The sequence below is a fragment of the Macaca mulatta genome, chromosome 9, assembly GCF_049350105.2.
Source record: "Macaca mulatta isolate MMU2019108-1 chromosome 9, T2T-MMU8v2.0, whole genome shotgun sequence".
Classification (NCBI taxonomy): Eukaryota; Metazoa; Chordata; class Mammalia; order Primates; family Cercopithecidae; genus Macaca; species Macaca mulatta.
The window spans coordinates 59,310,281-59,337,952 of record NC_133414.1 but is presented as its reverse complement, the minus strand read 5'-3'; the positions used below and the strand labels follow the sequence as shown (position 1 = coordinate 59,337,952).

General features: G+C 37.2%; 1 protein-coding gene across 6 annotated transcripts in view; it reads right to left on the bottom strand.

Moving 5' to 3' along the window:
- Positions 1-27,672, bottom strand: part of PARG (poly(ADP-ribose) glycohydrolase) — a 134,919-nt gene that overhangs the window by 21,382 nt on the left and 85,865 nt on the right. For all 6 annotated transcript variants that reach the window (XM_015147033.3, XM_015147031.3, XM_015147034.3 and 3 more), the window contains 5 exons: positions 27,135-27,195; positions 23,436-23,511; positions 19,134-19,281; positions 4,227-4,305; positions 2,617-2,725 (listed from right to left, as the gene is read on the bottom strand). In XM_015147033.3, the coding sequence (XP_015002519.3) occupies positions 2,617-2,725; positions 4,227-4,305; positions 19,134-19,281; positions 23,436-23,511; positions 27,135-27,195 (473 nt within the window). The remainder of the gene's footprint in view (positions 1-2,616; positions 2,726-4,226; positions 4,306-19,133; positions 19,282-23,435; positions 23,512-27,134; positions 27,196-27,672) is intronic.

The window sequence follows — 27,672 nt, the reverse complement described above, 5'->3', positions numbered from 1 at the left end:
AGCCAGGGCAACGAGAGTGAAACTCCGTCTCAAAAAAAAAAAAAAAAAGTTTTTAAATTATCGATCAAGTCATTTAACAAAATATTTCTGAGACACTTCCATAAGGCAGTGTGACTGACAGCCGCCAACTCCCAATGAAATAAAACTCTTGTTGCCAGATTACTTAAAAACTCATTCTTAGTATCAAATGCCCCTCATGAGGACTCTATATTCTATAAATAAATGTTCTTCCATGTTGCCAATATTTACAACTAACTTAACCTATTCACATATATCTTTTAAATTTCTGGTGTCTCTGAGGATGGTCAAACTGAAGGTTGGTGATACACAAGTAAGTGCAGAGAGAATCAACTGGACCTGGCAATTTTAAAAAAGACTTATGCCTGAAGTTATCTTCTTAAAAATTGAGGATAACTTCTAAAAGTGAATGATCTAGTTCTCACAGAAAAGTATATGTGGGAGTATAGACTTCATTCATAAAATAGGGAACCTTTCACTTTGTATTAATGTATTAATCATGGCTACACACATTTTGGTTCTACTTTCCTTTTCATATATTTCTCTCCAACAATCTACTGCTTATATAAATGTCCTCTTGACCATGTGACAAATTCACATATACATGATTGGGTAAGTAAAACCTCATGAAAATTTAAAGATAAAACTGATTCTACTCGATATGCTCTATCATAAAAACTTCATGGCACTGGGGACAACTGCTTTAAGGCAAGAGTTTGGAACAGTGAAAATAGGCTTACATTTAAAATGTATCTAATCGCTAGTAAAAGATACTTTTCAGGCAGGGCGTTGTGGTTCATGCCTATAATCCCAGCACTTTGGGAGGCTGAGGCCGGAGAAGATCGCTTGAGCCCAGGAGTTTGAAATTGGCCTGGGCAATATGGTGAAACCCGGTGTAGCTATAAAAGAAAAATTAGCCAGGTGTGGTGGTGCACACTAGTACTCCTGGCTACTCAGGTGGCTGAGACGGGAGGATCACCTGAGCCCAGAGAGGTTGAAAGTCTGCAGTGAGCTGTGATCGCGCGTGCCACTGCACTCCAGCCTAGGCAAACAAGACCCTGCTTCAAAAAAAAAAAAAAAGATAATCTTCAGTACAGGCAAATCTCTGACTTTCAGAATCAGGTAGGAGAGAACTTTAGAACTGTTGATACATCAAAGGCCAGACATTCTGGATAGCTTTTCTGAGGGATTACTTTTTCTTTTTATTTTTAAATAAATGATGTCTGTTATGTAAGTTCAACTTTAAAAAATAGTGCATTATTCTTCAAACATTTTATAAAGTTTGAGAACTCTAAACATTAAAATAATTTAAAAAATTATACATACGAGAATATGTTCAACAATAAATTAGATTCTCCCAAATAGATCAGGATATAAGATACTTAATTATGTTCAAAATATCTACTAAGTTTTAAGTGTAGTAAAAGTCTGTCTAGATCACTGTTATTATTCTCAGAAGTCTGTGTAGGAACTGGCACACCATGTAGAACCATGTAAAACCACAAGCCTCATTATCCTAATAATCTCATAACCAAATCCTACTCATGGGAGTGAAACACTGATCTTCAGAATTGGGTCAGTCTTCTTGGCTGTGTGAATAATTTGTGGAACTAAAGAAAATCTCTAGGCTGGGCGGAGTAGCTCACTCCTGTAATCCCAACATTCTGGGAGGCCGTGGCTGGCAGGATTGCCTGAAGTCAGGAATTCGAGACCAGGCCGGCTAACACAGTGAAACCCCATCTCTACTAAAAATACAAAAATTAGCTGGGTGTGGTGGTGGGCACCTGTAATCTTAGTCCTTGGGAGGCTGAGGCGGGAGAATCGCTTGAACCCGGGAGGCAGAGGTTGCAGTGAGCTAAGATCACGCCATTGCACTCCAGCCTCAGCCACAAAAGTGAAACTCCATTTCAAAAAGAAAAAAAAAAAAAGAAAATCTCTACTGAGTGAATAATTTGAGGAACTAAAGAAAATCTCTGCTGTTTTGGGAAAGCCCAAAATCCAGAGAACAGAATCAGCTCTCTATTGTGTAACAGAGTTTATTTATTATGGTTGCCAATACTGAAAATCTGAACAACAGGTATGGCTCATTTTTATATTTCTGTAATACAATAAAAAAGAAAAAAAATGAATATAGTAGGCAGCACTAAGTATTACAGAAAATAATAGACTCCATCATAAATCTTACCTAAAATAGAACATTTGACCTGGCTTTTTCAGTTTTTCTGTTTTAACCCTGATAGCATACTTTGTAGAGAAAATGTCATTAAGCAGGTCTGAGAAAAAATTTTCAGAGCTCATTTGTTTCTATATGGTTTTACAATGATAATGTTCCATAGCAGCTAAGGTACTTGATGAGATAAATGCATGTGTGGGGTTTAAAACTAAGCAACAGCCTATCTGGCAACCTTAGCTGCTAATCAAACAATTACAAAATGGAAAGTACATCTTGTACAAGCTGACACAGCCATTAAATCAGGAGAGCTGTGGGCAGACATACTGACACTGCAAGAATTACCAGAAAGCATTAATTTCAGCATTAATAAAATGGCAGTAAATAGATGACAGCTGCCGGATGAACTAAGAAATAAGGTTACTGGCCTTGTTCAGCTCGCGTCTGATTTTCTCAGGCACAAACTGATCGAGGTAGCGTCTGAAGTGAAGAGCATCGATGGCAACGATTTCAGTGCAGCGCCGCTGCCAGTCGTCCCTGGGACAGGATGGAAAGGGGAGAAAAGATAAGGAACAGGTAGTCAGTCGCTCAAATGAAATCCTCTCAGGGGTCAGGTTGCCAAGACTTTAGCTGTGTTAAAATATTCAAAACAAACAAACCAGTGTCTGCAGGTCTGAGCAAAAGGAAAGGAAAAGAAAGGAAACACCCTTTATTTTTAGATTGAGGCATATACAGTGTGCACTGTCAGACATTAAAGAGTAAAATGAAAAATTACCCAGAGACAACACAATGACATAGTGTAAACAGGTAAATCATTTATAGTAAGTCTCAGAGGTTAAAGGATTTGGGGGCAAACAAAAGGAATCTAGTTCTTTGTTTTCCTCTAATACTAAGGACATGGCATTTGCATCTTGACAAAAGCTCATTCCTCCTTTGCTTTGAGAGATCCGCTTTAAATCACTGGGGTTGTAACATCACTATGTACTGTCCAGGAAATTCCTAAGAAGTGTTACAAAAATGTGAAATAATTCAGTACAGCATTCTACCTACTGTGCTCAATTGCTGACTGTGAGAAACTTTTTAAAATAACAAAGACATCAAAGCAGACAATACCATGTTGCCTGTGGAAATAGAAAGCAATGGTTGAGATGATAATTTTGGAAACATGTAAAATCCCAAATATTTAATCTCTTTATGAACTTGCATATATTGCTGTGCCAAGCAACTTTTCAAACCGAAAACCAAAATAGAAATCTTCATGCTGGTTTGTAAATAATTATCAGGAATAAACATCTACATAGATGTTTGTTGCAACCACATATTTTAAAAAAATAAAGAGAAAGAAAGCAGAGGATGGACTTGAGACATTACGAGGAATAAATTTGTGGCACGTGGGCAAGAGCTGATTGTTTCTGCCACAATGGCTTTCTCATCAAATAACAAACAAAATAAAACAAAACAAAAAATCCCACAAGCTTTCAGGTAGCATTTCTGCAAAATTTTATCTCTGGTAAACTAGAAGCAAGACTGTCAAAGTAGAAGACTATATTTCAAGAAGAAATAGGAGACAGGGGCAGCAAACCACACTGCAGGTTCTGCCATCAACTGGTTTGTGGCATCAGGTCAACTGTCACAACATAGGTTTCCTCTATCTAATTTCACAGAAAAATTAAATGTAACTTAGTAAGTTGGTCAAAGGCTTTAAGCTCTAATTAGAACCTATTCTACTCAGATTTAAACACGGAATTTAACCTCCACAGCTTCTGATTGTAGCTCAGAGGTAAAGAACTGTAGAGAATTCTGCCCCTCTTTGTCTTTGCTTTAGACTTTTCGTTTTATCTTCTCTGTTCTTCCCTTTGGTACAGGAAGGTGCTAATAGTGTTTTAAATGACAATGAATCTGTAATGCTGATTTCTTTTCTTTTTCCTTTTTAAGTTCACTTGCTGAAATACAAGCAGAGGGAATGAGAGTGTGTGAGGGTCAAGCCCAAATTCCTTTGTTTTTAGTCATGGAATACTGAAGACAGAAACAGACTTACCTTTCACTCCCATCTTCGTGGCTCCGGGACCAACGATATGTCTCGGCATAGCCTGTGTATTCACTGTACTGCTCAGTACCTGAAACAAACAATCTGTCACTATTAACTTCACACTTAATGGCAAAAACATTCCACCTACCACAACATGGCAAGAATCACTTCTGTTTAGCACTGTACTGAAGGTCTCTCCAGCCAGTGCAATAAAGCAAGAAAAGAAACAAAACGGCATAAAGAACGTAAAAAAAAAAGTCAAACTGTCCCTATTTGTAGATATCATGATTGTTTACATAGCAAATTCTAAGGAATCACTAACTAAAGAGAGAGGCCAGGCGCAGTGGCTCACACCTGTAATCCCATAGGCGGGTGGATTACCTAAGGTCAGAAGTTTGAGATCAGCCTGGCCAACATGGTGAAACTCCACCTCTACTAAAAATGTAAAAATTAGCCAGGCGTGGAGGTGTGCGCCTTTAATCCCAGCTACTGGGGGGCTGAGGCAGGAGAACTGCTTGAACCTGGGAGGCGGAGGTTGCAGTGAGCCGAGATGGTGCCACTGCACTCCAGAGTGGGAGACCCAGTGAGACTCAGTCTCAAAAGAAAAAAAAAGAAAAAAGAAAAAAGAAAAGAAAAGAAAGAAAGAGAGGAAATTAAAATAAAGAAAAAGCATGTAAGTAAACTTAGTAAGATCAAGGGTATGTTTGTATACTAGCAACAAACAATGAGAAAATAAACATTTTTTAAAAATCCATTACCCATAATGTCAAAAACCATAAAATACCTAGGAATAAATGTAACAACAAAGAAGACACTACTGGCCGGGCGCAGTGGCTCACGTCTGTAATCCTAGCACTTTGGGAGGCCGAGGCTGGTGGATCACCTGAGGTCAGAATTTCAAGACCAGCCTGGCCAACATGGTGAAGCTCCGTCTCTACTAAAAATACAAAAATTAGCTGGGCGTTGTGGTGTGTGCCTGTAATCTCAGCTACTCAGGAGGCTGAGGAAGGAGAATTGCTTGAACCCAGGAGGCAGATGTTGCAGTGAGTGGAGACTGTATCACTTCACTCCAGCCTGGGCCACAGAGCAAGACTCCATCTCAAAAAAAAAAAAAAAGACACTATAAAAAAAAGAAGGCCGGGCGCGGTGGCTCAAGCCTGTAATCCCAGCACTTTGGGAGGCCGAGACGGGCGGATCACTAGGTCAGGAGATCGAGACCATCCTGGCTAACACGGTGAAACCCCGTCTCTACTAAAAAATACAAAAAACTAGCCGGGCGAGGTGGCGGGCATCTGTAGTCCCAGCTACTCGGGAGGCTGAGGCAGGAGAATGGCGTAAACCCGGGAGGCAGAGCTTGCAGTGAGCCGAGATCCGGCCACTGCACTCCAGCCTGGGCGACAGAGCGAGACTCCGTCTCAAAAAAAAAAAAAAAAAAAAAGAAAACTTAAATGGGACATATACTCTCTTGAGATAGAAGACTCAATATTGTTACAATGTTAATTTTTGATATAAAGATTCATATCAATCTTAACACAAGTAGACATTAAAAAATAATAATTAAGAAGGTGACTTAAAAATTTACAAGGAAATGCCAAGAACCTAGAATGAACAACAACAACAACAAGAACAGCAACAAAAAACAAGAAAATTGGAACACTCAACGCCCTAAGTTGAACACTTACTTAGTCTTGGCCTTCAGAAAGACCAAGAGTTGAATGGAATTAAGCAGAATTCATAAGTACAATCACACTTGTATCATCAACTGATTTTCAACAAAGGTACTAAAATAATCCGTTAGAAAAATATTTTCTAACAAATATTGCTGGAATAAGTAGATATTCATAGAAAAATCCATAAACCTTAACTGTGACCACACACTACAAATAAAAATTATTTTGAGATGGACCACAGACATAAACATAAAACACAAAACTGTAAGACTTTCAGAAGAAAATATAGGAGAATAGCTTTACGACATTGGGTAGGTATAAATTTCTTAGACAGGATAAAGAAAGCAGTGACCATAACATTTACAAAACAAGCCAGCCAACTGCCTGGGAAGTGAGGAGCGCCTCTGCCCGGCCGCCGCCCCATATGGGAAGTGAAGAGTGCCTCTGCCAGGCCGCCAACCTGTCCAGGAAGTGAGGAGCGCCTCTGACCAGCTGCCCACAGTCCACCAAGTGAGGAGCACCCCCTGCTCAGCTGCCAACTGTCTGGGAAGTGAGGAGCGCCTCTGCCCAGCTGCCCACAGTCCACCAAGTGAGGAGCACCCCCTGCTCAGCTGCCAACTGTCTGGGAAGTGAGGAGCGCCTCTGCCCAGCCAGCCAACCACCTGGGAAGTGAGGAGCGCCTCTGCCAGGGCGCCGCCCTGTCCAGGAAGTGAGGAGAGCCTCTGCCCAGCTGCTCATAGTCCGCAAAGTGAAGAGCACCTCTGCTCAGCTGCCAACCACCTGGGAAGTGAGGAGCGCCTCTGCCTCGCCGCCGCCCCATTTGGGAAGTGAGGAGCACCTCTGCCCAGCTGCCCACAGTCCGTAAGTGAGGAGCGCCTCTGCCCAGCTGCCAACCGTCTGGGAAGTGAGGAGCGCCTCTGCCAGGCTGCTGCCCTGTCCAGGAAGTGAGGCGCGCCTCTGCCCAGCTGCCCATAGTCCGCAAAGTGAGGAGCGCCTCTGCTCAACTGGCAACCGCCTGGGAAGTAAGGAGCGCCTCTGCCCGGCCGCCCCACTGACTGGGAAGTGAGGAGCGCCTCTGCCCGGCTGCCCCACTGTCTGGGAAGTAAGGAGCGCCTCTGCCCGGCTGCCGCCCCGTCTCCGAAGTGAGGAGCGCCTCTGCCCGGCCACTGTGCAAGGGTACTTGGAAGGTCACCTTCCAAGTGTGAAGTGACAGACTTGCGTGTGATCTTTTCTGTCTTTCCCAAGTTTGCATTTTCAACATTAAAGTTTACTTTTTAGTTAAAAGTTTTTTAAAAATTTACAAAACAAAAACTAGAATAAGCAAAATTAAATACTTCTGGTCATCAAAACCTTCAGGGCTGAGCGCCGTGGCTCATGCCTGTAATTCCAGCACTTTAGGAAGCTGAGGCGGGTGGATCACTTGAAGTCAGGAGTTTCAGACCAGCCTAGACAACAGGGTGAAACTTTGTCTCTACTAAAAATACAAAAAAGCCAGGCATGGTGGCGTGCACCTGTAATCCCAGCTACTCGGGAGGCTAAGGCAGGAGAACTGCTTGAACCTGGGAGGTGGAGGTTGCACTGAGCTGAGATCATGCCACTGCCCTCTGGCCTGGGTGACAGAGCGAGACTCCATCTCAAAAAAACAAAACAAAAACAACAAACAAACAAACAATGAAAAAACACCTTCAGGAAAATGCTTAGACAAGACTGGAGAAAAAATATTTGCAAATCAAATATCTGACAAAGGACTTGTGTTCAGAATATGTGATGAACTCCTACATGTCTATATAAAACCACAACCCAATTTAGAAAAATGGACAGAAGACTTGAATATAAACTTCACACAGGAAGATATACAACTGGCTAACAACCACATGAAATATTGCTCAACATTATTAGTCATCAGAGAAATGCAAATAAAAAAACATCACAGTGAGAACCCACCATACACTCAAGAGAGGCTAAAATAAAAAATAATAAAAAAAGAGTGACAACACTAAATGTTGACGAGGATGCAGAAGAAGTGGAAATCTCATTATATATTGCTCATAGAACATAAATTGGTGTAACAATTTTGGAAAAGAGTTTGGCAATCCCTTATAAAATTAAATATACACATATTGTTTGACCTAGAACTTCCATCCCTAGATATCTACTAAACAAATATTGAAAATATATGCTCACAAAAACTGCAGAGAATACTACTACTAAACAAATACTGAAAATGTGTGCTCACAAAAACTGCAAAGAATTATGTTCATAGCAGCTTTATTTATAATAGATTTGTATCAGTCATTGTTCAACCAGAGAAATGGAACCAGTAGGACATATATATGAAGAGATTTATTGCCAAAAATTGGCCTACACAATTGAGGAGCTGACTAGTCAGGTCCAAAGGGTGCACAGGAACTCTCAGGCATGGGTGAAGCGGCAGTGCACAGAATGAATCTCCTCTTCAGAGAAGCCTCAGCTCTGCTCTTAAGGCCTTCCACTGGACTGAATCAGGCCCAGGCAGATTATCACTTATTTAATGCAAATCATATTGAATGTAGCCAAACACAGTGGCTCACGCCTGTAATCCCAGCACTTTGGGAGGCTGAGGTGGGCAGATCACTTGAGGTCAGTAGTTCGAGACCAGCCTAGCCAACGTGGTGAAACCCAGTCCCTACTAAAATTACAAAAATTAGCTGAACATGGTGGCAGGCACCTGTAATCCCAGCTACTTGGGAGGCAGAGGCAGGGGCATCACAGAGGTTGCAGTGAGCCAAGGTCACACCACTGTACTCCAGCCTGGGCGATAGAGTTGAGACTTTGTCTCAAAGGAAAAAAAAATGCTTATTGAATGTAATTAGATTAACTCCTTTACTTGTAGACTTTGATTACATCTATAAAATACTTTCACAGCAATACCCAAATTAGTGTTTGACAGAACAACTGGGGGCTGTAGCCTAGCTAAGTTGACATTACAAAAAAAAAGACTATCACAAAACTAAAGTGGAAACAATCCAACTATTGATAAAAAATTAATAAAACATTTGCCATGATCACACAAAGGAATACTCCTTAGTAATAAAAGGGATAGAACCACTGATATATTAAAAAACAAAGATAAATCTCACATTATGCTAAGCAAAAGAAGCAAGATACTGAAGTGTGTATGATATATATTTACATGACATTCAAAAAAAAAGAAAAAAGTAATTTATAATGAAAAGAATAAAAATTATGGTTGTTTCTGGGTTTGGGGACTGACCAGAAAAGGGCTCAAGGGAAGTTTTTGAGGTGATAGACATTTTTTTTTTTTAAATGTCTTGATAGGGGTGTGGGATATAAAAGCATATCTATTTGCCAAAACTCACCATATTATCCATTTAACACTGTATACTTCAATGTGTGTAAATTTTACTTCAAAAATAAAAGAACTGTAAACAAATATTGAACTCCATTTAACAGGTTTACTTTCTGCAGGGGTATGGTTTAGAAGTTCTGAAACCACCTTTTGTATATATTAGGCTTAAACAAAGGAAAAAAATTGAAGATATTGGGAGCCACATTCTTCACAGTTGGAGAAGAGAGTTCCAATTATGGAAAGGGGGAAAGAGTACAATATAGGCTGTGATGCTGGTTAAGAATGGGAGGTATCGATATAAATTCACAGTTTTGTGTGTGTGTGTGTGTGTGTGTGTGTGTGTGTGTGTGTGTGTGTGTGGTGTAACATATGTTCTAGTTCAAATCTTGGCTTCCAAAAACTAACAAAAATCCAGGACCACCTGCAGAAATGGTTGATTCCAGAGTTGGTGCAGGGAATATACAAGATAAGCCTACAACATCTTTTTGTGCTAAAAAGATGCAGATGCTCAAAGAAGAAAGTGCATTAAAGAATGATGGGCACATGTCAAAGGCACACAATAGTTTGAAGGCATTCCCACTGATTGAATATGGGACAATTTAGCATCAGATAATAAGCAATGGATCATAATCCACTGAATACAATAAGAATGCAAGTATCTATACTTCTATATATATTAATAAATAATATTAATAAATAAGTATACTAAATAGAAAACAGTATCACTTCAGTGGGATTCCTACCAAAATGAATAACCTGAACCTAATTAGGAAGAAGCAGTGGGCAAACACAAGAAGGACAATCTACAAAATAACTAGCCTATCCACTTTAGAAATATCAAGGTGAATGAACACAAGGAAAGGCTGACAAATGGTTCCAGTTTAAAGAATACCAAGGTATGAGCCTGGACTAATTGAAGACTGGAAAGAAAGCTACAAAGGTCATAATTGGAATAACAAAATTATATTATAATGTAGATTAACTAACAGTACTGTATCAAATTAAATTTCCTGATTTTGATAACTGTGCTGTGCTGATGTAAGACAATGTCCTAGTTCTTAGGAAATATACAACAAAGTATTTAGGGGTAAAAGGTCACAGTATCTCCAATATATTCTTAAACAATTCAAGAAAAGAAAATAGACAAAATGATGAAGTAGATGGGACAAAAATGTAAACTGTTGAATTTCAGTAAAGACTATATGGAAATTCCATGTATTATTCTTTCAACTTTTCTGTGAATCTGAGTAAAGAGTATATGGAAATTCCACGTATTACTCTTGCAACTTTTCTGTAAGTCTGAAATTTCATATGTATACACATAAAAACACATAATATAAAGCTGGGCAGGGTAGCTCACACCTGTAATCCCAGCACTTTGGGAGACCGAGGCGGGAGGATCACAAGGTCAAGAGATCGAGACCATCATGGCCAACGTGGTGAAACCTCATCTCTACTAAAAATACAAAAATTAGCTGGGTGTGGTGGCATGCACCTGTAGTCCCAGCTACTCAGGAGGCTGAGGCAAGAGAATTACTTGAAGCCGGAAGGTAGAGGTTGCAGTAAGCCGAGATGGCGCCACTGCACTCCAGCCTGGTGACAGAGTGAGACTCTGTCTCAAAACAAACAAACAAAAAAACACAATAAAAAACCACATAATATAAATAAAGCTATGAAAATACTCTATTTTCATATATGATTAAAAATTTCCAGAATCAAAAGCTCAAAGATTTAAACTCAATACTAGAATTACCAGTCTATTATTTAGTATACTGTTTCTAAAAATAATTTGTATTTTAATTATTACACATTTATCTAGAATTCTGGGCAAGATATTCATACTAAAAATCAAGAAAATAACTAGAAAATTTATGTTATTTCTTTTATGAAGCGTTCCTTGTCACCATAAGTAGGGTTGATTGTTCCTCCTCCATGCTCCCAAGGTACTTTGCACATAACATTAGTAGAGCACTTAACATATTGAATTGTAATCTGAAAATCAATTGTATTTCCACATAGTAGTAATGAATAAAAACAGAAATTAAAAAAAATTTACAACAGCAACAAAATTATGAAATACTTATGGATAAATCTGACAAAATGGGGAAGAATTATACAATGAAGACTATAAAATACTAGTGAGAAAAACTGACATGAATAAACAGAGACATATATCCTAGACATGTGTCAAAGACAAAACATTGTTAAGATGTCAATTCTCCCCAAATAGATCTATAGATTCAAAGTATTCTCAAAATTCCAGCAGCTGTTTTGGTAAACATTGAAATACTGATTCTAAAACTACCGGATTTTAAGACTTATTATAAAGCTATAGCAACCAAAACAGGAAGAACAAAACAACACATTAATAAGCTTACTTCAAAACTTAAAACTTCTGTGTTTCAAAAGTCACTGTGAAGAGAATGAAAAGACATGACACAAATATCTGATAAAGGATTTATACCCAAAATATACACAGCTTTCAAAACTCAAAATAAAAAACAATGAAAAGATAAAAGATAGCTTCATGAGTGTAGTCATATGTCCAAACTTATGCAATTGTATACTTTAAACAAACAGTTTATTTTATGTCAATTATACCTCAATAAATCTGTCTTAAGAAATAGAATCTGACTCCCTCACTAGATTCTCAGCTCCTCAAGGGCAGGGATTATAAATTATAGGCAGGGTGTGTTGGCTCATGCCTGTAAGCCTAGCATTTTGAGAGGCTGAGGCAGGAGGACTGCCTGAGCCCAGGAGTTTTCAGACCAGCCTGGGCAACAGAGTGAGATCTCATTTCCACTGAAAATTAAAAAAAAAATTAGCTGGGTGCAGTGGTGTGAGTCTGCAGTTCGTGCTACTCAGGAGTCTGAGGTGGCAGGATCCCTTGAGCTCAGGAGTTTGAGGTAACAGTGAGCTATGATTGTGCCACTATAACCCAGTCTGGGTGACAAAGCAAGATCCTGTGTCTTAAAAAAGGAAAAAACAAATAACATTTTAATCTACATTAGCATCTTGTAATGCAAGAATATAAAAGCAGTTGAGTAAGAACTTCCTGAACAAACATAATAATTAATGAGTCAAAGAAATTTAACTGATATTAAAATAATGAGTCCAGAAATAATCTGAAGGCACTACATAATTGATGCATACTAAAAATTCACATCTACAATAAATGCATGGTATGGTAAAAAGAGCACTGCACTGAGATTAGGAAACATGAGAAACTCGAAGTGAATCTTTACTAGCTAGGTGACCTTAGATAACCAAACCTCACTGGACATCATTTCATCATCTGAAATTCAGGGTTCTTAATAATTCTTATTTTGTTTACATCATAGAATTCCTTGGAAAACTAAATAAGACAAGTAAAAAATTCATTCAAAACCACAAAGCCATCAATATTGGTGTCATCAGACTTAAATTTTTTAAGGGGGTAGAGAAATCACAGATATGTGATTCTATTTACACGGGGGTGAAAAGCAACCTGGTCTACTTGCCTGATAGGAAACGAGACAGCAAGGACTACTCCTTCTTTTCTGTTTTCTGCCTAGCAGTAGACAAGCTTTGTTTTTCCTGTTCATAAAAAGACAAACTGCCTATTCTGATCTGTTAACTCAGAAAACAAATACTTGTTCTGTCTTTTTAAAAGAAAGTGGCTGAAAAATATGAAATATCAATTATCATATTTCTACTTCAGGTTAATATAGTTTCAGTGTTCTTTTCTAAGAGGAACAAGGTTAGATTTACTTCCTTCCCTCCTTTATGGGAAATAAAAAAATATACATACAAACACTTTTGTGCCAAACAAGTTAAATCCTGGGTTTTCTAAGTAGACACCTTTTAACATGCCAACTGTCTCCTTTGAAAAAAGTGAATGCCTTTAACTTGTTTAAAATGTAAATTAATGAACTATGGTGAAAATATAAAGGTAAACTGGTAACAGCTACTGAGACAGAAGACTGAATGACCTTTGTGATAGCTCTCACTAGAGATGGGCCTTTAAAACTTCACAGTCAAAGACCTTCACTTAAGGAAAAAACTAGAAGGAATCCATTAAAATCTTATGAAGAGTGCATGACCTCTATGATTTTTTAGATTTAGTAGTAAGAAACATGGTTATTTTCCCTTATTAGGAATAAGAGTTTGTAATGAACATGGGACAAAAATATTTGGAGATTAAAAAAAATTCTACTTACCAATGGGTTGTTGAAAGCAGGTTTGTATAAACACCATTTTACCCAAATTTTATTAGCATCACTCAAACAGTAGTGATTATGCAGTAGATAGAAAACTCTTGCTTTTAATTCTAATGATTATTAAAAACTTAGAAAAGACAAGCATAAAAATGTTAAATTTCCAAACATTTTTGGAAAGCTCTAACTGAATTTGGACCTTTCGCAATGAGCTGGTGTCTTAACAGGCACCTCAAATACTGTAACTCTAGAAGATGTCACCACTACTATAAGCGATGGTGTCTACTGGTTATCATTTCTATCAGCTCTGCTGACACTCAGAAAAGATGTAAAGATTTGTGATGTCTGGGATAATCTGATTCACTAGCGGCAGGTTTTATGTTAAATATACGAATACTCTGCCCAGTAGGTTTCATGCCTAGGCATCTGGTTTATGTGCTCACCAAACAGAAGCAGAAAAACAACTCTCAGAAAACTTAACACCCTTTAGTATTGAAACTATTTTCTGGATGTTGTATAGAAACAAATAAGAGGGGAAAAAAAGAAGAAGAAATGGGAAGACTGGAATTTTAACTCTTTCCCTCTATCTATACTTACTGAAAGGTTTTTAACTCATGGCTGCCCCAAGGAGGATCACAACAAACAGAGGGATAACATTGTCTGTATAAAAGTATTTGCCTGTTTGCATGACCTGTTTCATAGTCATTTAAAAGACTGATACCAACCAGATATCCCATAATGATGATAAATTTAATTTATTTCCAATTTCTCAAACTCTTCTACAGATTCAGGCAGCACAGTCACAGCCATTAGCTCACTGAGCTGGATGCATCATTGAAGGAATGGAATTGATCAGGCAGATAGATTGCAGTGCATGGCTAAGAGTCTCCTAAGGAGGGAGATGGCAGAAGTCCAGACATCAAATAGATGATGAAATGGCCATTTCCATTAAGGTAACATCACATCACAGATATTAATTAGGAGGCACTATAATAAAGTTAAGTGGATGTGGGAGAAAATGCTGAGTTAAAAGTCACCCCGTATGTCCTTAGCCTGAGGTAATTACAGATCTGAAGGTGAGTCATGGATCTGCAATTTTCCATTCATTTTACAATAGCTGAAGGAACGTTTAGAGATTACGTGAAAGGAGATTAGAATCCGTTTTTAGACTGGGGACAAATTATCTTTAAAAAAAGAAAATATTCTAACGTTTTCCTCTTAACATTCCTGTTTTATTCCCAAGGAAAATGACATCCTTTATTTACATTAACAACATTAATGGAGGATGACAAAGTACTGACTACTTTCTTTCTTTTTTTCTTTTTTTTTGAGATGGAGTCTTGCTCTGTCACACAGGCTGGAGTGCAGTGGCACAATTTCGTCTCACTGCAACCTCTGCCTCCCATGCTCAAACCATTCTCCTGCCTCAGCCTCCCAAGTAGCTGGGATTACAGGCTCATGCTACCATGCCTGGCTAATTTTTTGTATTTTTAGTAGAGATGGGGTTTCACTATGTTAGCCAGCATGGTCTCAATCTCCTGACCTCGTGATCTCCCCCAGCCTCGGCCTCCCAAAGTGCAGGGATTACAGGTGTCGGCCACCTTGCCCGGCCCAGTTCTTACTACTTTCTAGAGAAATTAAACAAATGAAACAAGTTAGCTTTAAGTTTAAATGCATTTTATCAAGTTTTTTATTTCAAGAATGTAAATTCATCTTAAAAACTGATGGGATATTTTGTTCTAGTCTTCAGTCCAAATCTACCTTAACAGTTAAAAAAAAAAATTTTTTTTTTTTTTTTGAGACGGAGTCTTGCTCTGTTGCCCAGGCTGGAGCACAGTGGTGCGATCCACTGCAAGCTCCACCTTCTGGGTTCACGCCATTCTCCTGCCTCAGCCTCTGGAGTAGCTGGGACTACAGGCACCCGCCACCAGGCCTGGCTAATTTTTTTGTTTTTTTAGTAGAGACAGGGTTTCACTGTGTTAGCCAGGATGGTCTCGATCTCATGACCTCATGATCCACCCGCCTCGGCCTCCCAAGGTTTGGGATTACAGGCGTGAGCCACTGCACCCAGCCGGAATAGTAATCTTTTAAAGTAATATTTGATGTATGTAAATGATGAAGACAGTCACATTCCAAACCTGCAGAGCTTCCCTACAATAGTATGAGAGCAACAGCCAAAGTGTTGGTTGCCCAACAATAGATTTATGCCAGTTTTTTTGTTCTGTAATTCCTTGCAATCTCATCTCTCTTAGTACCTTGCCCAACTGTAACTTCCCATGTGTATCCATGATAACTAACAAATGCAGACAGATGGCCAAAATGTGAGTTGAGGAAGTGTTGAGTATGAAAGGAGTTTATCTTTCCATTTCAGTTTAATTTGGATCATAATCTCAGAATTCTGGATGCAGTACTCCAAGTCACTAACTTCAAATGGCTGACTGAGGCTCTATCTAGGAAAAAAAATTCCTTTGCGGAGGTTCCAATCTTAATTTCCTACATAAAGTCAGACAATTTACAATTTTTTTTTGGCTTTATTTCACCAAAACAGCAGAATCACGGGGATAAAAATTTACACAGGATGTCTAAATGGTGTAGATTAACTCATTGAAAGCTCCTTTATCAACGGGTGCTTACAAAAGATAAAAAGACATCAGTCAAAAATGGTGCAGTAAAAACCTCTGAAAACTCTCTCCTCCATGAAAGCAATGGGAACACTGTGATGAGCACTGTGAGAATCAACTGAAAAGTAGCCAAAGGCTTGCAGCAATCCAGGGAGTGTTTATTCAAGAAAAACCAGCTGAATCTTGGTAAAAACAGTAAATTTTGTAGTGTTTCATTTGCCTTATTCCCATCCCACTCTCCCAAGCTCCATCTCGGCCTTAAAAACTAACATTCCTGAATCACAGTGAAAATCAGCAGCCATCAGAGGGGGCAAAAGAAAGCTCCTTCAAAGCCCAATTCTCAGAGAACTATCATTATTTGACCTGTCTGGTGGTCCCCTGGAGGGCCCCGCTCAGAAGGCTGTCTTTACTTTACAGGACTTGTTGCTTGCCCAGTAGGAAAAGCCTAATTCTTGTGAGGGTTTGATGAAAACAATTACAGGCATTGTTTAACACTAAGACTTCCTGAGGTGGTGGCCAAAAGCTGGGGCAAACAATAGGCTAACCAAAAGCTTCAAAGGAAAAGCTGAAGAATGAGATGTCCACAAAGGGCTTTGAAAAGTTCTAATATATTAAAACAAGAAGGAATCTAGAGGGCTCATGTGTGCTCATGGCCATATGAATGCTCAGGAAAAACCAGAGAAAGCCCTCAGCTCTCTCCTCTGCCTGACCTTGACAGGAAGTGAAGGCTAAGGCAGAGGTATCAACTGCTTGGTGTAGTGTTGAAGGTAGGCTGCACCTGCATATACATCCCTTCAACAAAGACTGAGAGACTTATTAGTTTCAGGCATTTAAGGAACTCTGTTAAAGTGTTAGCTGACTACTAATCTAACGAGCGGGGACTTCACTGGCCACATACAGAAAGAACACAGCCATCACAAAATTAGTTTAGAAAAGTCATTGAAAAAAACAGCAAGAAAGATGAACTGTGATGAAAAGAGAAAATCTGATTTCCAGGGTCACACTACATTATTTTAAATGTCCAGTCTTAAACGAAAATTAGGAGACATGGAAAGAAATGAGAAAGTATGACCCATACTCAGAAAAAAAAGCAGTGATTAGTAACTGCCCCTGGGGAGCCCTATGTTGGACTTAGTAGACAAAGAATTTACATCAGCTATTTAAAATATACTCAAACAACTAAAGAAAACTATGTCTAAAGAACTAAAGTATAAGAATGATATCTCTCAAATAGAGAATATTAATAAAGGGATATAAATTATAAAAAATAAACAGAAATTTGTAATTGAAAAGCACAATAACTGAAATAAAAAATTCACCAGTGAGATTGAAAGCAGTTTAGAGCAAGCAGAAAAAACAATCAGTGAACTTCAAGACAGGTCGATTAAGATTGAGTCTGAGGAACAAGAATAATAAAGAATGAAGAAAAATAAACAGAGCTTCTAAGACCCGTGGAACATCACGTGAATCAACAGACACATAATTTGGGAGTTTCAGAAGATGAGGAAAGGGGAAGAACAAATATTTGAAGAAATAATGGCCCAACATTTACCAAATACAACAAACATTAATCTAAACATTCAAGAGGTTCAAAAAACTTCAAGTAGGCTAAAGTCAAAGAGATCCACATGTAGACACACCATATTCAAATCGTTGAAAGTGAAAGTGAATCTTAAAAGCAAAACATAAGAAAGAAAATATACTCTTCTGAAGGTGGTCTACAAATCTGAGGCACAGTGTGGCTTCAAGATTAGACTTTGGAGTAAGTTTTGTCATGTATGTCTTTGGAGGTCATGTGGTTGGGTACACATTTTATATAACTCATGGGGATGTTTTTTCTCCTACTATAATCTTTGGGAATAACAATAAACTAAATTCTACAACCCAGGTGAGTGTTTAGACCCCTACACTCATCTCCAAGCAGTAACAGATTCTAAGTGGAAATAAAAAAATCCACATGTGCAGGAAAAAAAAACAGTACCAGCAACTGATGGTGCATTAATGGCACTTATGTGGGAATATTCTTTTACGTACTTGGATAAAAGACTCAACTTACATATGGTGCCTGATTAAGAGTTTCTTAAGAGATATGAGGTAATTTTTATTGATAGCTTATTCACAAGAAAATACTGTTACATAGTGATATCTCAGTCTAAAGAAACAAAAAAATTAAATCTCTATAACAGATCTAAAGCATATATTTGACTAAATTTCCCCCCTTCTCCTCCCATATTAACGTAAAGAAATCAAGAAGAAACACCAAGATAATCAGACTTTTTTTTTTTTTTTTTTAGATGGAGTCTTGCTCTGTTGCCCTGGCTGGAGTACAGTGGCGTGATCTCAGCTCACTGCAACCTCCACCTCCCAGGTTCAAGTAATTCTCCTGCCTCAGCCCCCCGAGTAGCTGGGATTACAGGTGGCTGCCACCATGCCTGGATAGTTTTTGTAATTTTAGTAGAGACGGGGTTTCGTCATGTTGGCCAGGCTGGTCTTGAACTCCTGACCTCAGGTGACCCTTCTGCCTCGGCCTCCCAAAGCGCTAGGATTACAGGCATAAGCCATGACGCCTAGCCATGATAATTGAACTTTTTCTTTTACGATTCAAAATAGGGTAAACAAAAGGTTACTGATTTATCTAAATACTGTTCCTGTGCTTCTTATATTTACACAATTGTCTTCACACTAAAGTACAAGAAACCACTTGAAAATTATTTTTAATAGAAACAAATCACTCTCAAATGGAAAAATTACAATAGAATACATACTAGAAGCATATCACTATATTCTTCTGAAGAGCATTATTATGTCATAAAATTTCAAACTGGGGGGCAACTGAATAGTTTTTATCTCTGTTCCTCAGATAAAGATGCCAGGAAAGAAAAGGTAAAGATAAGATGTCTTACTTAAGATTAGGAAAATAAGGCTGTAATAATTTCAAAAACTAAGTATAAATTAATGATAAAAATATTGGGACTAATGCCCATGGAAGAGAAAAGCTCTACTGGGTAGTCTCTAGTCTTCATGACAGATATTCACAGATGGGGAAGACTATCCCATTATCCAGGCTTCCCAAAACTAACCTGTGATAATTAGACATTCATTGTGATCCAGCACCTCAGTGAAGAGCCGTGAAACAATCAACTCAGGATTGATTAAAAAGCGGATTTCTTCTTGCACAAGTCCTGCACTGGTTACACCACCTCCAACAAAACGATTTGCAAAATCCACCTGTAGGGAAAATGTGGCATGTTAAATAGTGGTCAAAAATACCTATGATCAAGAAGCACACAGTCTCTAAGCTCTCATCTTTTCCTCTCCCATGAAAATCAATTCCCAAATAAGTAACCTTCCCAGGAAGGGTAGATTATGGTTGCTTAAACTCTTTCCATCTCACTGCAGTTAACACCTCTGCACATTTATCTGGATCCCAGAACCACAGAAGGAATCTGGAAAATGGAGCCTTTAGGCAAAACATTATGTATTATACAGATTCTTGTTTATAAACCTATTTGTGTCTCAGGAGCCACAAATCAAGGGAGGTCTTTATCTGGGAAGGTTTCAAAGTCATTCTCCCCCATTCACTAGTCAATTTCCCTTTATGTATTTCACATAACTTGAATGTAATTAAACTTTTCTTATGTAATATGGTAACCAAACATATGCTCTAAAGAATTGAAAAGTTTAGTAATCAACTTTTTGGGTAACCTTTTCCAACCTTATTGTAAGAATAAAGAGATCAAATTTTTTTCCTTCTAAATTCAACGCCAAACCCCAAACTACATGAACATTACAAACTATTTTTTTTAAATATAACTAAGGAAAAAAGGAAGAAAAAAAAATCCCAGTATAGCAAAAAAGATTCAATTAAATTAATATTTCCAATTAGGTTGGAAACTTTTATGCTTCATGTGTAGTAGTATGATGGGATCCCCAAACTCCTACTAATAAAGAAGAGATACACAATCCTCCAGAGAAGCGAACTCAACTTGCTGGCATTATTTCCGTTTGTCCAGTGCGTCCAGCACTATGCCAGCCTCATGAGGCAGTATGTAAGAAATAGCAACCATCTTTCCCTTAGTGAGACTATCTTAGGAATTAGATTACACACACACACAACTTGTGTATATACACAGTCATACACACAAGTAAAATAGAATTGACTAAATACCACGAGGCTTATATGCTTTCAAACTATTTTAAAATATATGATTTCTTAAAACTTCAGTGTTCTTTAAAGCAACTGATACTAAATGACAATCTGAAGCCTATTTTACGAAACAGTAAAACAAGAGTATGAATTGTTTGATATGTAAAAATATATGTGAAAAGACAGAAATTAATAGAAGTCTTCTTTTACCATAGAATAACTTAGAAAATACTAAAACATACCACTGAGTAACTTCAAATGAGTTACCAGAGAGAATCGCATATTTGGATTTGTATTCTGGAGTACTAAAACCAATGCTAAAAAACCAGAGTAACTTTTTAGCTTATATAGGAAAATAATTTTGGTGAAACCAGTCTGCTGATTAGAATTAGTTACCTATTACATATGAGGTCTATGGGCACTGGGTGATTCATGGCTTAAACTGTCCAATTCAACAAATATTTACTGAGTATTGTGCTGGGAATCACTGGATACAAAGATGAATAAGATATGTATGGTTCCTGGCCTCACAGCATTTGCAATTTAGATAGCAGTCAGAATGAGCATAAGCAGAATGAGAAGATGATTATTAAAGAGCTTGTTACTATGTATTTGATACTTCCTAAAAATACAATTAACTAAAATTGGGGCATGGGAGGAAGCTAGGAAAGTTTTACAAGAGGATGTGGCAGCTGACATGCAGGCTGAGGGCATAGCTGCACAAGGACACAGGGCAAAAAAAACCAAATGTAAATCACCGTATGAGGAGAATGGTAAACAGATTCCTCATGCTTGCCTGCATTGTACAGTAGTTGGAGGCTTATAGTTGGTGATAAGGTGGTCTGAGGTCTAGGGAATTTTTACTCAATTTCCCTCTGAAGGTTCTGGGAAAGATTCAAGAAACACCTGGACCTATGTTTTAGGAAGATAATTCAGGCTAGAGTTTAAAGAATAAATGGAAAAGTGTAAAACTAAAAGTAAAAAGGCTGGTTAGGTGAGTACTGAATAGTTTATACAATCACTACTAGGGCCTCAAACAGGAAAATGGTAAAGGAAAGAGAAGAAACTCAGTAACGAAATAAAATGGGCTGTACTTGAGAACTAAGAGACTGGCTGAGTGCCTAGAAGTATAATGATATTGTGACTACGAATTTGAAACAGACGAAGTTTAAGATTGGTCTAACTTAATTTTTACTGGAATAAGGTACATAACAAAAATAAAAAGATAAGCTCTATCCAACTTATGTACTACTTGATAATGATCATGAAATATATTCAATGTGTATGCTATTGTTTATGCTTTGAGTAAAAGGCCAACATTTGTAACTTGAAAGGTGTGCACAGAAATAAAAACACTAAACTCAGTATGCCTCTAAAAGCCGGAGTCTTTTAGAAAACCAAAGTTTTACACTTAAAAAAATTCTTAACAATAAAGACCCTCTACAACAGTTGAGAAACCTGTTCCAGTACATGAAAACAAGAATGGGAGTGCATCTTTATTTTTAGCCAGTTATTTTCCAAGTCACTTTAAAGCTACTCGTTCAGATTACTCAGCTTCTGAATTACAACTTGATGAAAAGACAGGAATGACAACGCTCCTCAGAGTGGTTTTGTTGTTGTTGCCATTCAGCATAATGTAATTTATATGCTACACAAGGAGCTGTGTCACATTGCAATACAATATTCCCTGATCCTGGGGAGACATGGCATGGGTAGGGAGAACAATTAATAGCAAGAAGCCCTTACGGTATTCTTTTAATCTATCGAGGTCTCACATTTCATCTACAGGATATTCCAAGGAAGTGGTGAGGATCTCAACCTTAACTGTTGTCAAATAATTCCTTATTGAATTGTATTGTAATGAAAGGTCAGCATTCCTGTGGTGCTAACCAGCCATAACTTTTGTTTAGTTCATGTGTATTAAGAATCTCTCAGTTTATCCAAGACTTTAAAGATGGAAAGAACTTTATGAAGAGGGGAATGTGGGGGAAAAAGTGATATTAATTCGAACCAATATTTAAGCATATTTTAAGATTAGTTTTAAAACAGAAAAAAGGTATAGGAGTAAATACAAATTTAAATATGTTTTGTTTTTGTTTTTGTTTTTCCAAAGTAAGCACAGGAAAAATATTAATTCAGCTATCCTAAGTATTTTCATTTATAAGCTCAAATAACCACTGGGAGAAGGTGGTTTAGAATAAAACGTAGCTTGTTTCTTTGGAGATTTTAATTACAAATATGTCCAAATAAAAGGCCATTTAAAGAAAGAATCTGTTTCATTTAAATAATAACTAGACACAAATTTTATAGTAAGCATTAAGTTATTCAAACAAATCAGTCCATTTTCAGGCAACCGCTTTCTTTAGATTCTGAACCAATATAAGCACCAAATAAGAATCTAGGAAGAAAAATAAACTATTATCAATATAAATGAGATGGTATACAAGCTTCTTTCAAAGAAAACTCAGTTTACAATGCTCTTATAAATGGGATAAGAACACAAAACACTAACATTCTGTCTCTGATTAGTGAATTTTAAAGCAGCACTATAAATCAAAAGGTTAGGTTAGATATTACTATATTTTAAACATGGGGTTGTTAACCCCCTTCTCCAAAAATACTTTTTAAAGGTAAAAGTAGTAACAGATTATAAACAAAGATTGAGGGGTGGACAGAATTACCTGCTTTTAACAGGGAAAAGACATAGCAAGCATAGCTAGCTCACATGTATGAAACTGTTACATACGAGAGAGAGGCCTTTCTTATCAAATCAGTTTTAGATGTCTGCCCCCTCAACCTAAACAAAGCTGTTGGTGGCTGAAAGACATCTCAATCTGGTCATCAAGTAGGGCAGAGCAAGAACAGCCTTTAAGGAAAAAGAATAAAAATGCTTAGTGACAGTCTGTCAAGACTATACCCTGGGAATTTCCTCCACTGTCAACCTACAATCAATGTCTGAACCAAGAGGCTGATGCTGTCCAGATCTTGGGACTTTCTGTCAAAGGCTTTTGAGAGAAGCACATGTAAGAAACAGAGAGTATACACTGGTAAATAACAACATTACCAAGGCTGTCAAAGTGATCTGTTTGGTGTTTTTCCTTCATTCTGCTATCATGCTTCTTTGCATTAAATCAGTTTAGGAGACAAATAAACAGCTTTTCAAATTTCTTTTGCTGTCAGAAGTCTGAGAAGAAAAAGTCCCAATCATACACAGACACTACTGAGATTCACCTACCTGTAGCATGCCTCTGCCATTTTCTTCTATGGTACCTTCGTAAGTGACATGCAATCGTGTCAAGGGTTTTTCACATCTACAATGTAAAAAGACATTCCCTTACTTATTATTTTAATGACAAGTGCTTCACTGTAGACAAATGTGAAAATATAGGTAACTATTCAAAAAGTGAAACCACCCCAAATCTCAGAAGTCAGAAACAGATGCCTACTGTTAACATTCTTGGTACTGATCCTCCTTATTCAAACATGTAAATATACACATTTAAATTAAAATGAGATAACATATTGTTTGAAACCTGCTTTTCCTCTAAATAGTATGAAAGTTTTTATTCTTTAAAACAGTTGAAAAACATTGCAAAATATTTAAAAAATTAAGATCTATGAAATTTTGTTATGGCTAGGGTTGGCAATCTGAGGAAAAATGTAGAAAAAATTTGGCAATAAATCATAATGATTCTCATATGGCTTCTATTTTCTGTTTTCACTGTTTGATAACTGTGTGTGTGTGTGTGTCTTGATGAAAATACATGCCACAGAAATTCTGAACAATGGTATTTTTCTATTAATAAGGTTAACAGATAAACCTAGCATCTGTAATTCAGAAGGCATAATTATTTTCTTTCCCTTTCAACCATGGTCACTGAGATATTTACTTGACTTAACGTTAGATTAACAACAAATTTCATTGTATTAATAGCATTTGTTAACATTATTTTCCTTATTAAATATTTTTCCCCTGATCACTTACTGAATAAAAAATATAAATTATTATGAATGAAACAGAGGAGATCCAAAGTTCTAACTCACCTAAGAGTGCCAATAATCTTTTTTGGGAGGGAGGAGATGATTATATTTTTAGAAAATAGTCTAGGAGGTTAGCTGGAAAAGTACTGAGAATTGCTTGATTCCTTCCTGGTCTCAGTGAATTTAAATACATTTCTGGCAAAACTCCAGACCAACAGGCTGATAGCTTTAACTCAGAAGGTAATTCTGCACAGGTTCTGTCTAAGAGCTTTATTTGTATTAATTCATTTAATCCTCTCAACAACCCTATTACTATCTCCTTTTATAGATGGGGAAACAAAGCACAGAACATCTAAGTAAGCTAACCAAGACTAGTAAATAAAGCAGCAGAGATGTGAAACTATGTAGACTCACTCAATGGTCCAGGCTCTGAATCAGTATGCCACACTTTTAGAGAAATTACTTCCCCGGTCTCTTGTAGAAAACAGTATCATAAGTTTAACATATATTTTTTAACTTTTTTTTGGTCCTACTTTCCTAGCCATTTTATTCAGAGGAAGACCCTCCCTGTGAGCATACTACTAAAATCTCTGGGCTGTCAAGTCAGGACTTCAGAACAGGAATTCCATCTGTTGTCAACTATTCTCCATGACTGAAACTAGAAACTTTATAGTATAGCTCTTAATAAAATTATGAAATTGCTAGAAACTTTTTCTTGGTTTTGTTTTGTTTTGAAGCATTTTCTAACTTCCCAATAGGTCATCCTCTAAACTCCTACCCCAGGAGTCAAAGACATAGATGATTCTGGCTCCCTGTGATTAAGCCTGGCTAAAGTATTTGCTGATAATCAAACGGTTAACTATAACATGCCAGAAACTTGGAATTCAGTTCCAACTCCTGGCACCCATTTAGCCCCTTACTCTTGGGAACACCAACAATCCTCAACTTTTCTTCATTCTCCCTCTTTAAGTGAATGCATGTTTCTGGTTCTGTGGAGTCTGGGAGACTGATTTTAATTACATTCTCCAACTCACTTATGAAGCAGCTAAAACAAAAAAGAGATCAATGAAGCAAAAATAAGTTAAATTCTGCCTATCAAAACTAAGGGGACAATCTCGGTCTCACTTAGAGGCAAAGTTACTATGTCTCACTGACAAAGCAGCCTTGCCAGTCTCTGCATTTTGACCTGTCCCTTCTCTCCCACATGGTGGTATACAAATGGGTGTTCTTTCACATTAGCGCCAAATGAATATCAGATGCACAGTAGAGAATCTGGATGACTGAAAAATAAGCCCTCAGATTGATCTGTAAAATCTACACCAAAGTAACAGGAATAAAACATCTGCATTCCTATTAGAGACTAATAGAAGAGTGAAGAAAAATAATCCTCTGCACCACAGAGATGCACAGCAGAATGGTACTTTTAATTCCAGGCACCATATTTTAAGAGGGCCCAATGAATGGGAGTATGTTAAGAGCAGAGATAAAGGGTTTAGAATACGTATTACATGTGAAATAGAAGAAACGAATCAATTTAGTATGAAATTATGTGCACTGTTAGAGAGGGAAGTAGGTCAAGAAGTCATTAAGATACATGAAAAGAAGGGTCAGATGCTAAAACTACAAATTCAGATGTATTTATGTAGCTCCAGAAGGAAGAACCAGGAATGGTGGAGAATGAATGTAGAAAACATTTTTAGTGAATGAAAGCATGAGATGATAACACAAGCAGCCACCATTGGAACAAACTGATGTGAAACAGCGGATTTCCCATCACTGAAGCTATCCAGTCTCCGTCCATCGCAGGTATTACAGAGCTGATCAAGAGTTTTAGTAGGCGGCTGGGGTTCCTTTCAGATCTAACATGCCATGATGCCAAAATGCTGTACATGTTCTTATCTTTTTCAGGCTCATTTTTTTCCCTCTCTTCAGGTTGCTTAACCTTTTATCTACTTCCCTCTATTAATAATCATCTAAACCATGCACACAAGTCTTCTGAAGTCAATTTCTTTATCTTTCACTTCACTTTATCTTTATCTTCACTTTCACTTGATGGATGAAAACAACGCAGGAAAGCCACCTAAGCAGATATGACTTCTCAAGTTAACTTTTTAAAAGTGATTTCCATTCATCACTAATTTCAAACAAAACAATTACACACTATCATAAAATTATTAGAAAATTATTAGAAAGTGAAAACGAGAGGCATTGGTTAAATATGTTTAATACGCTTCATCATGTCCTCAAACATATTTAAAAAGTTAATCCACACTTCTTTAAGTGTATTAGGGGACTTGCTTTAGATTAAGAAATAGTTAACTATTTCAGGACCCTTCTTTAAGTGTATTGTAACTATTTCAGGACACTAAGGACCTTACAAATCTGAATTAGCTCAGATTGGCTGCTATCTCCTCAATATTTTCTGATAAATAAGAAACAAACAGAAAATACAAACTTCCACAAAATCTACCAGTAGTACACAAGGGCAGCCAAACTTCAAAATTCTTGCCACTCAGACAAACTCTAAACAGTTACTGTTTACTAAAATGTAAATAATAAAAAGACTTTTCTCAATCTTGTCCTCCAGAAAGAAAAGCCATAAAGTTCAAATACTTACCAAAAAAAGGGTAAGGAGAAACATTTAAATATTGGTGTTCCTTTTATTAGTGTCTTCACATACAACACTCCTCAATTCTAAACAGGACTTTCTTTCAGAAAACAAAACCAAGACAAAATGGTAGAAATCAAAGGGTTATAGACTTTGATTAAAAAGGCATGACCTTTTCAAAAATGAGAGCTATTATTGGATCATTTATGAGAAGAAATTCCCTGGCACTAGGATAATTAGAGGTTGGAAAACCATCTTTCCAGGTGCTATAAAATAGAATCCTCTCATGGTGAAAGAGTCCTTCTAATTCTAGGGGTCCAGGATTATTTTTATTATTATTGTTACCTTTCCCATTCTGGAAAATCTTCAAGACTCTGTCTTGTAAATGTCACCAACCCAGTAGGTTCTACAGAAGCAATAAAAGAAAAACATATCCAAAATAAGTTTCAATTTTGAAAAGATTATACACATACACACACACACACACACACTCAGTAAAAGAACAGGTCCAACATTGGCTATAAAACTAATCAGGAAATACAAAGTCTAGTATTGGAAAATAACAGAATATCGATTGAAAATAATATTAACCTTACAGGGAAACTGCTATAAAATAATAAGACTTCACTAAACAAAACTATACAAACAACAGCACAACAGTAGGATTTGAGTGTTGGTACTTTCTGGTAAAGTTTTTGAAGTTGAATACACTTTTTTTTTTTTTTTTTTTAAAGCACTGAAAAAAAGGATGTATAACTGGTACAGCTTACACAATAAAGACAAAATTGAATTCAAATTTGTAGACTCCTTTATAAACAAAGGACTTAACCCTACATTCAAAGACTGGTGAATAAATACACATTTATATACTTTATGGCAAAGT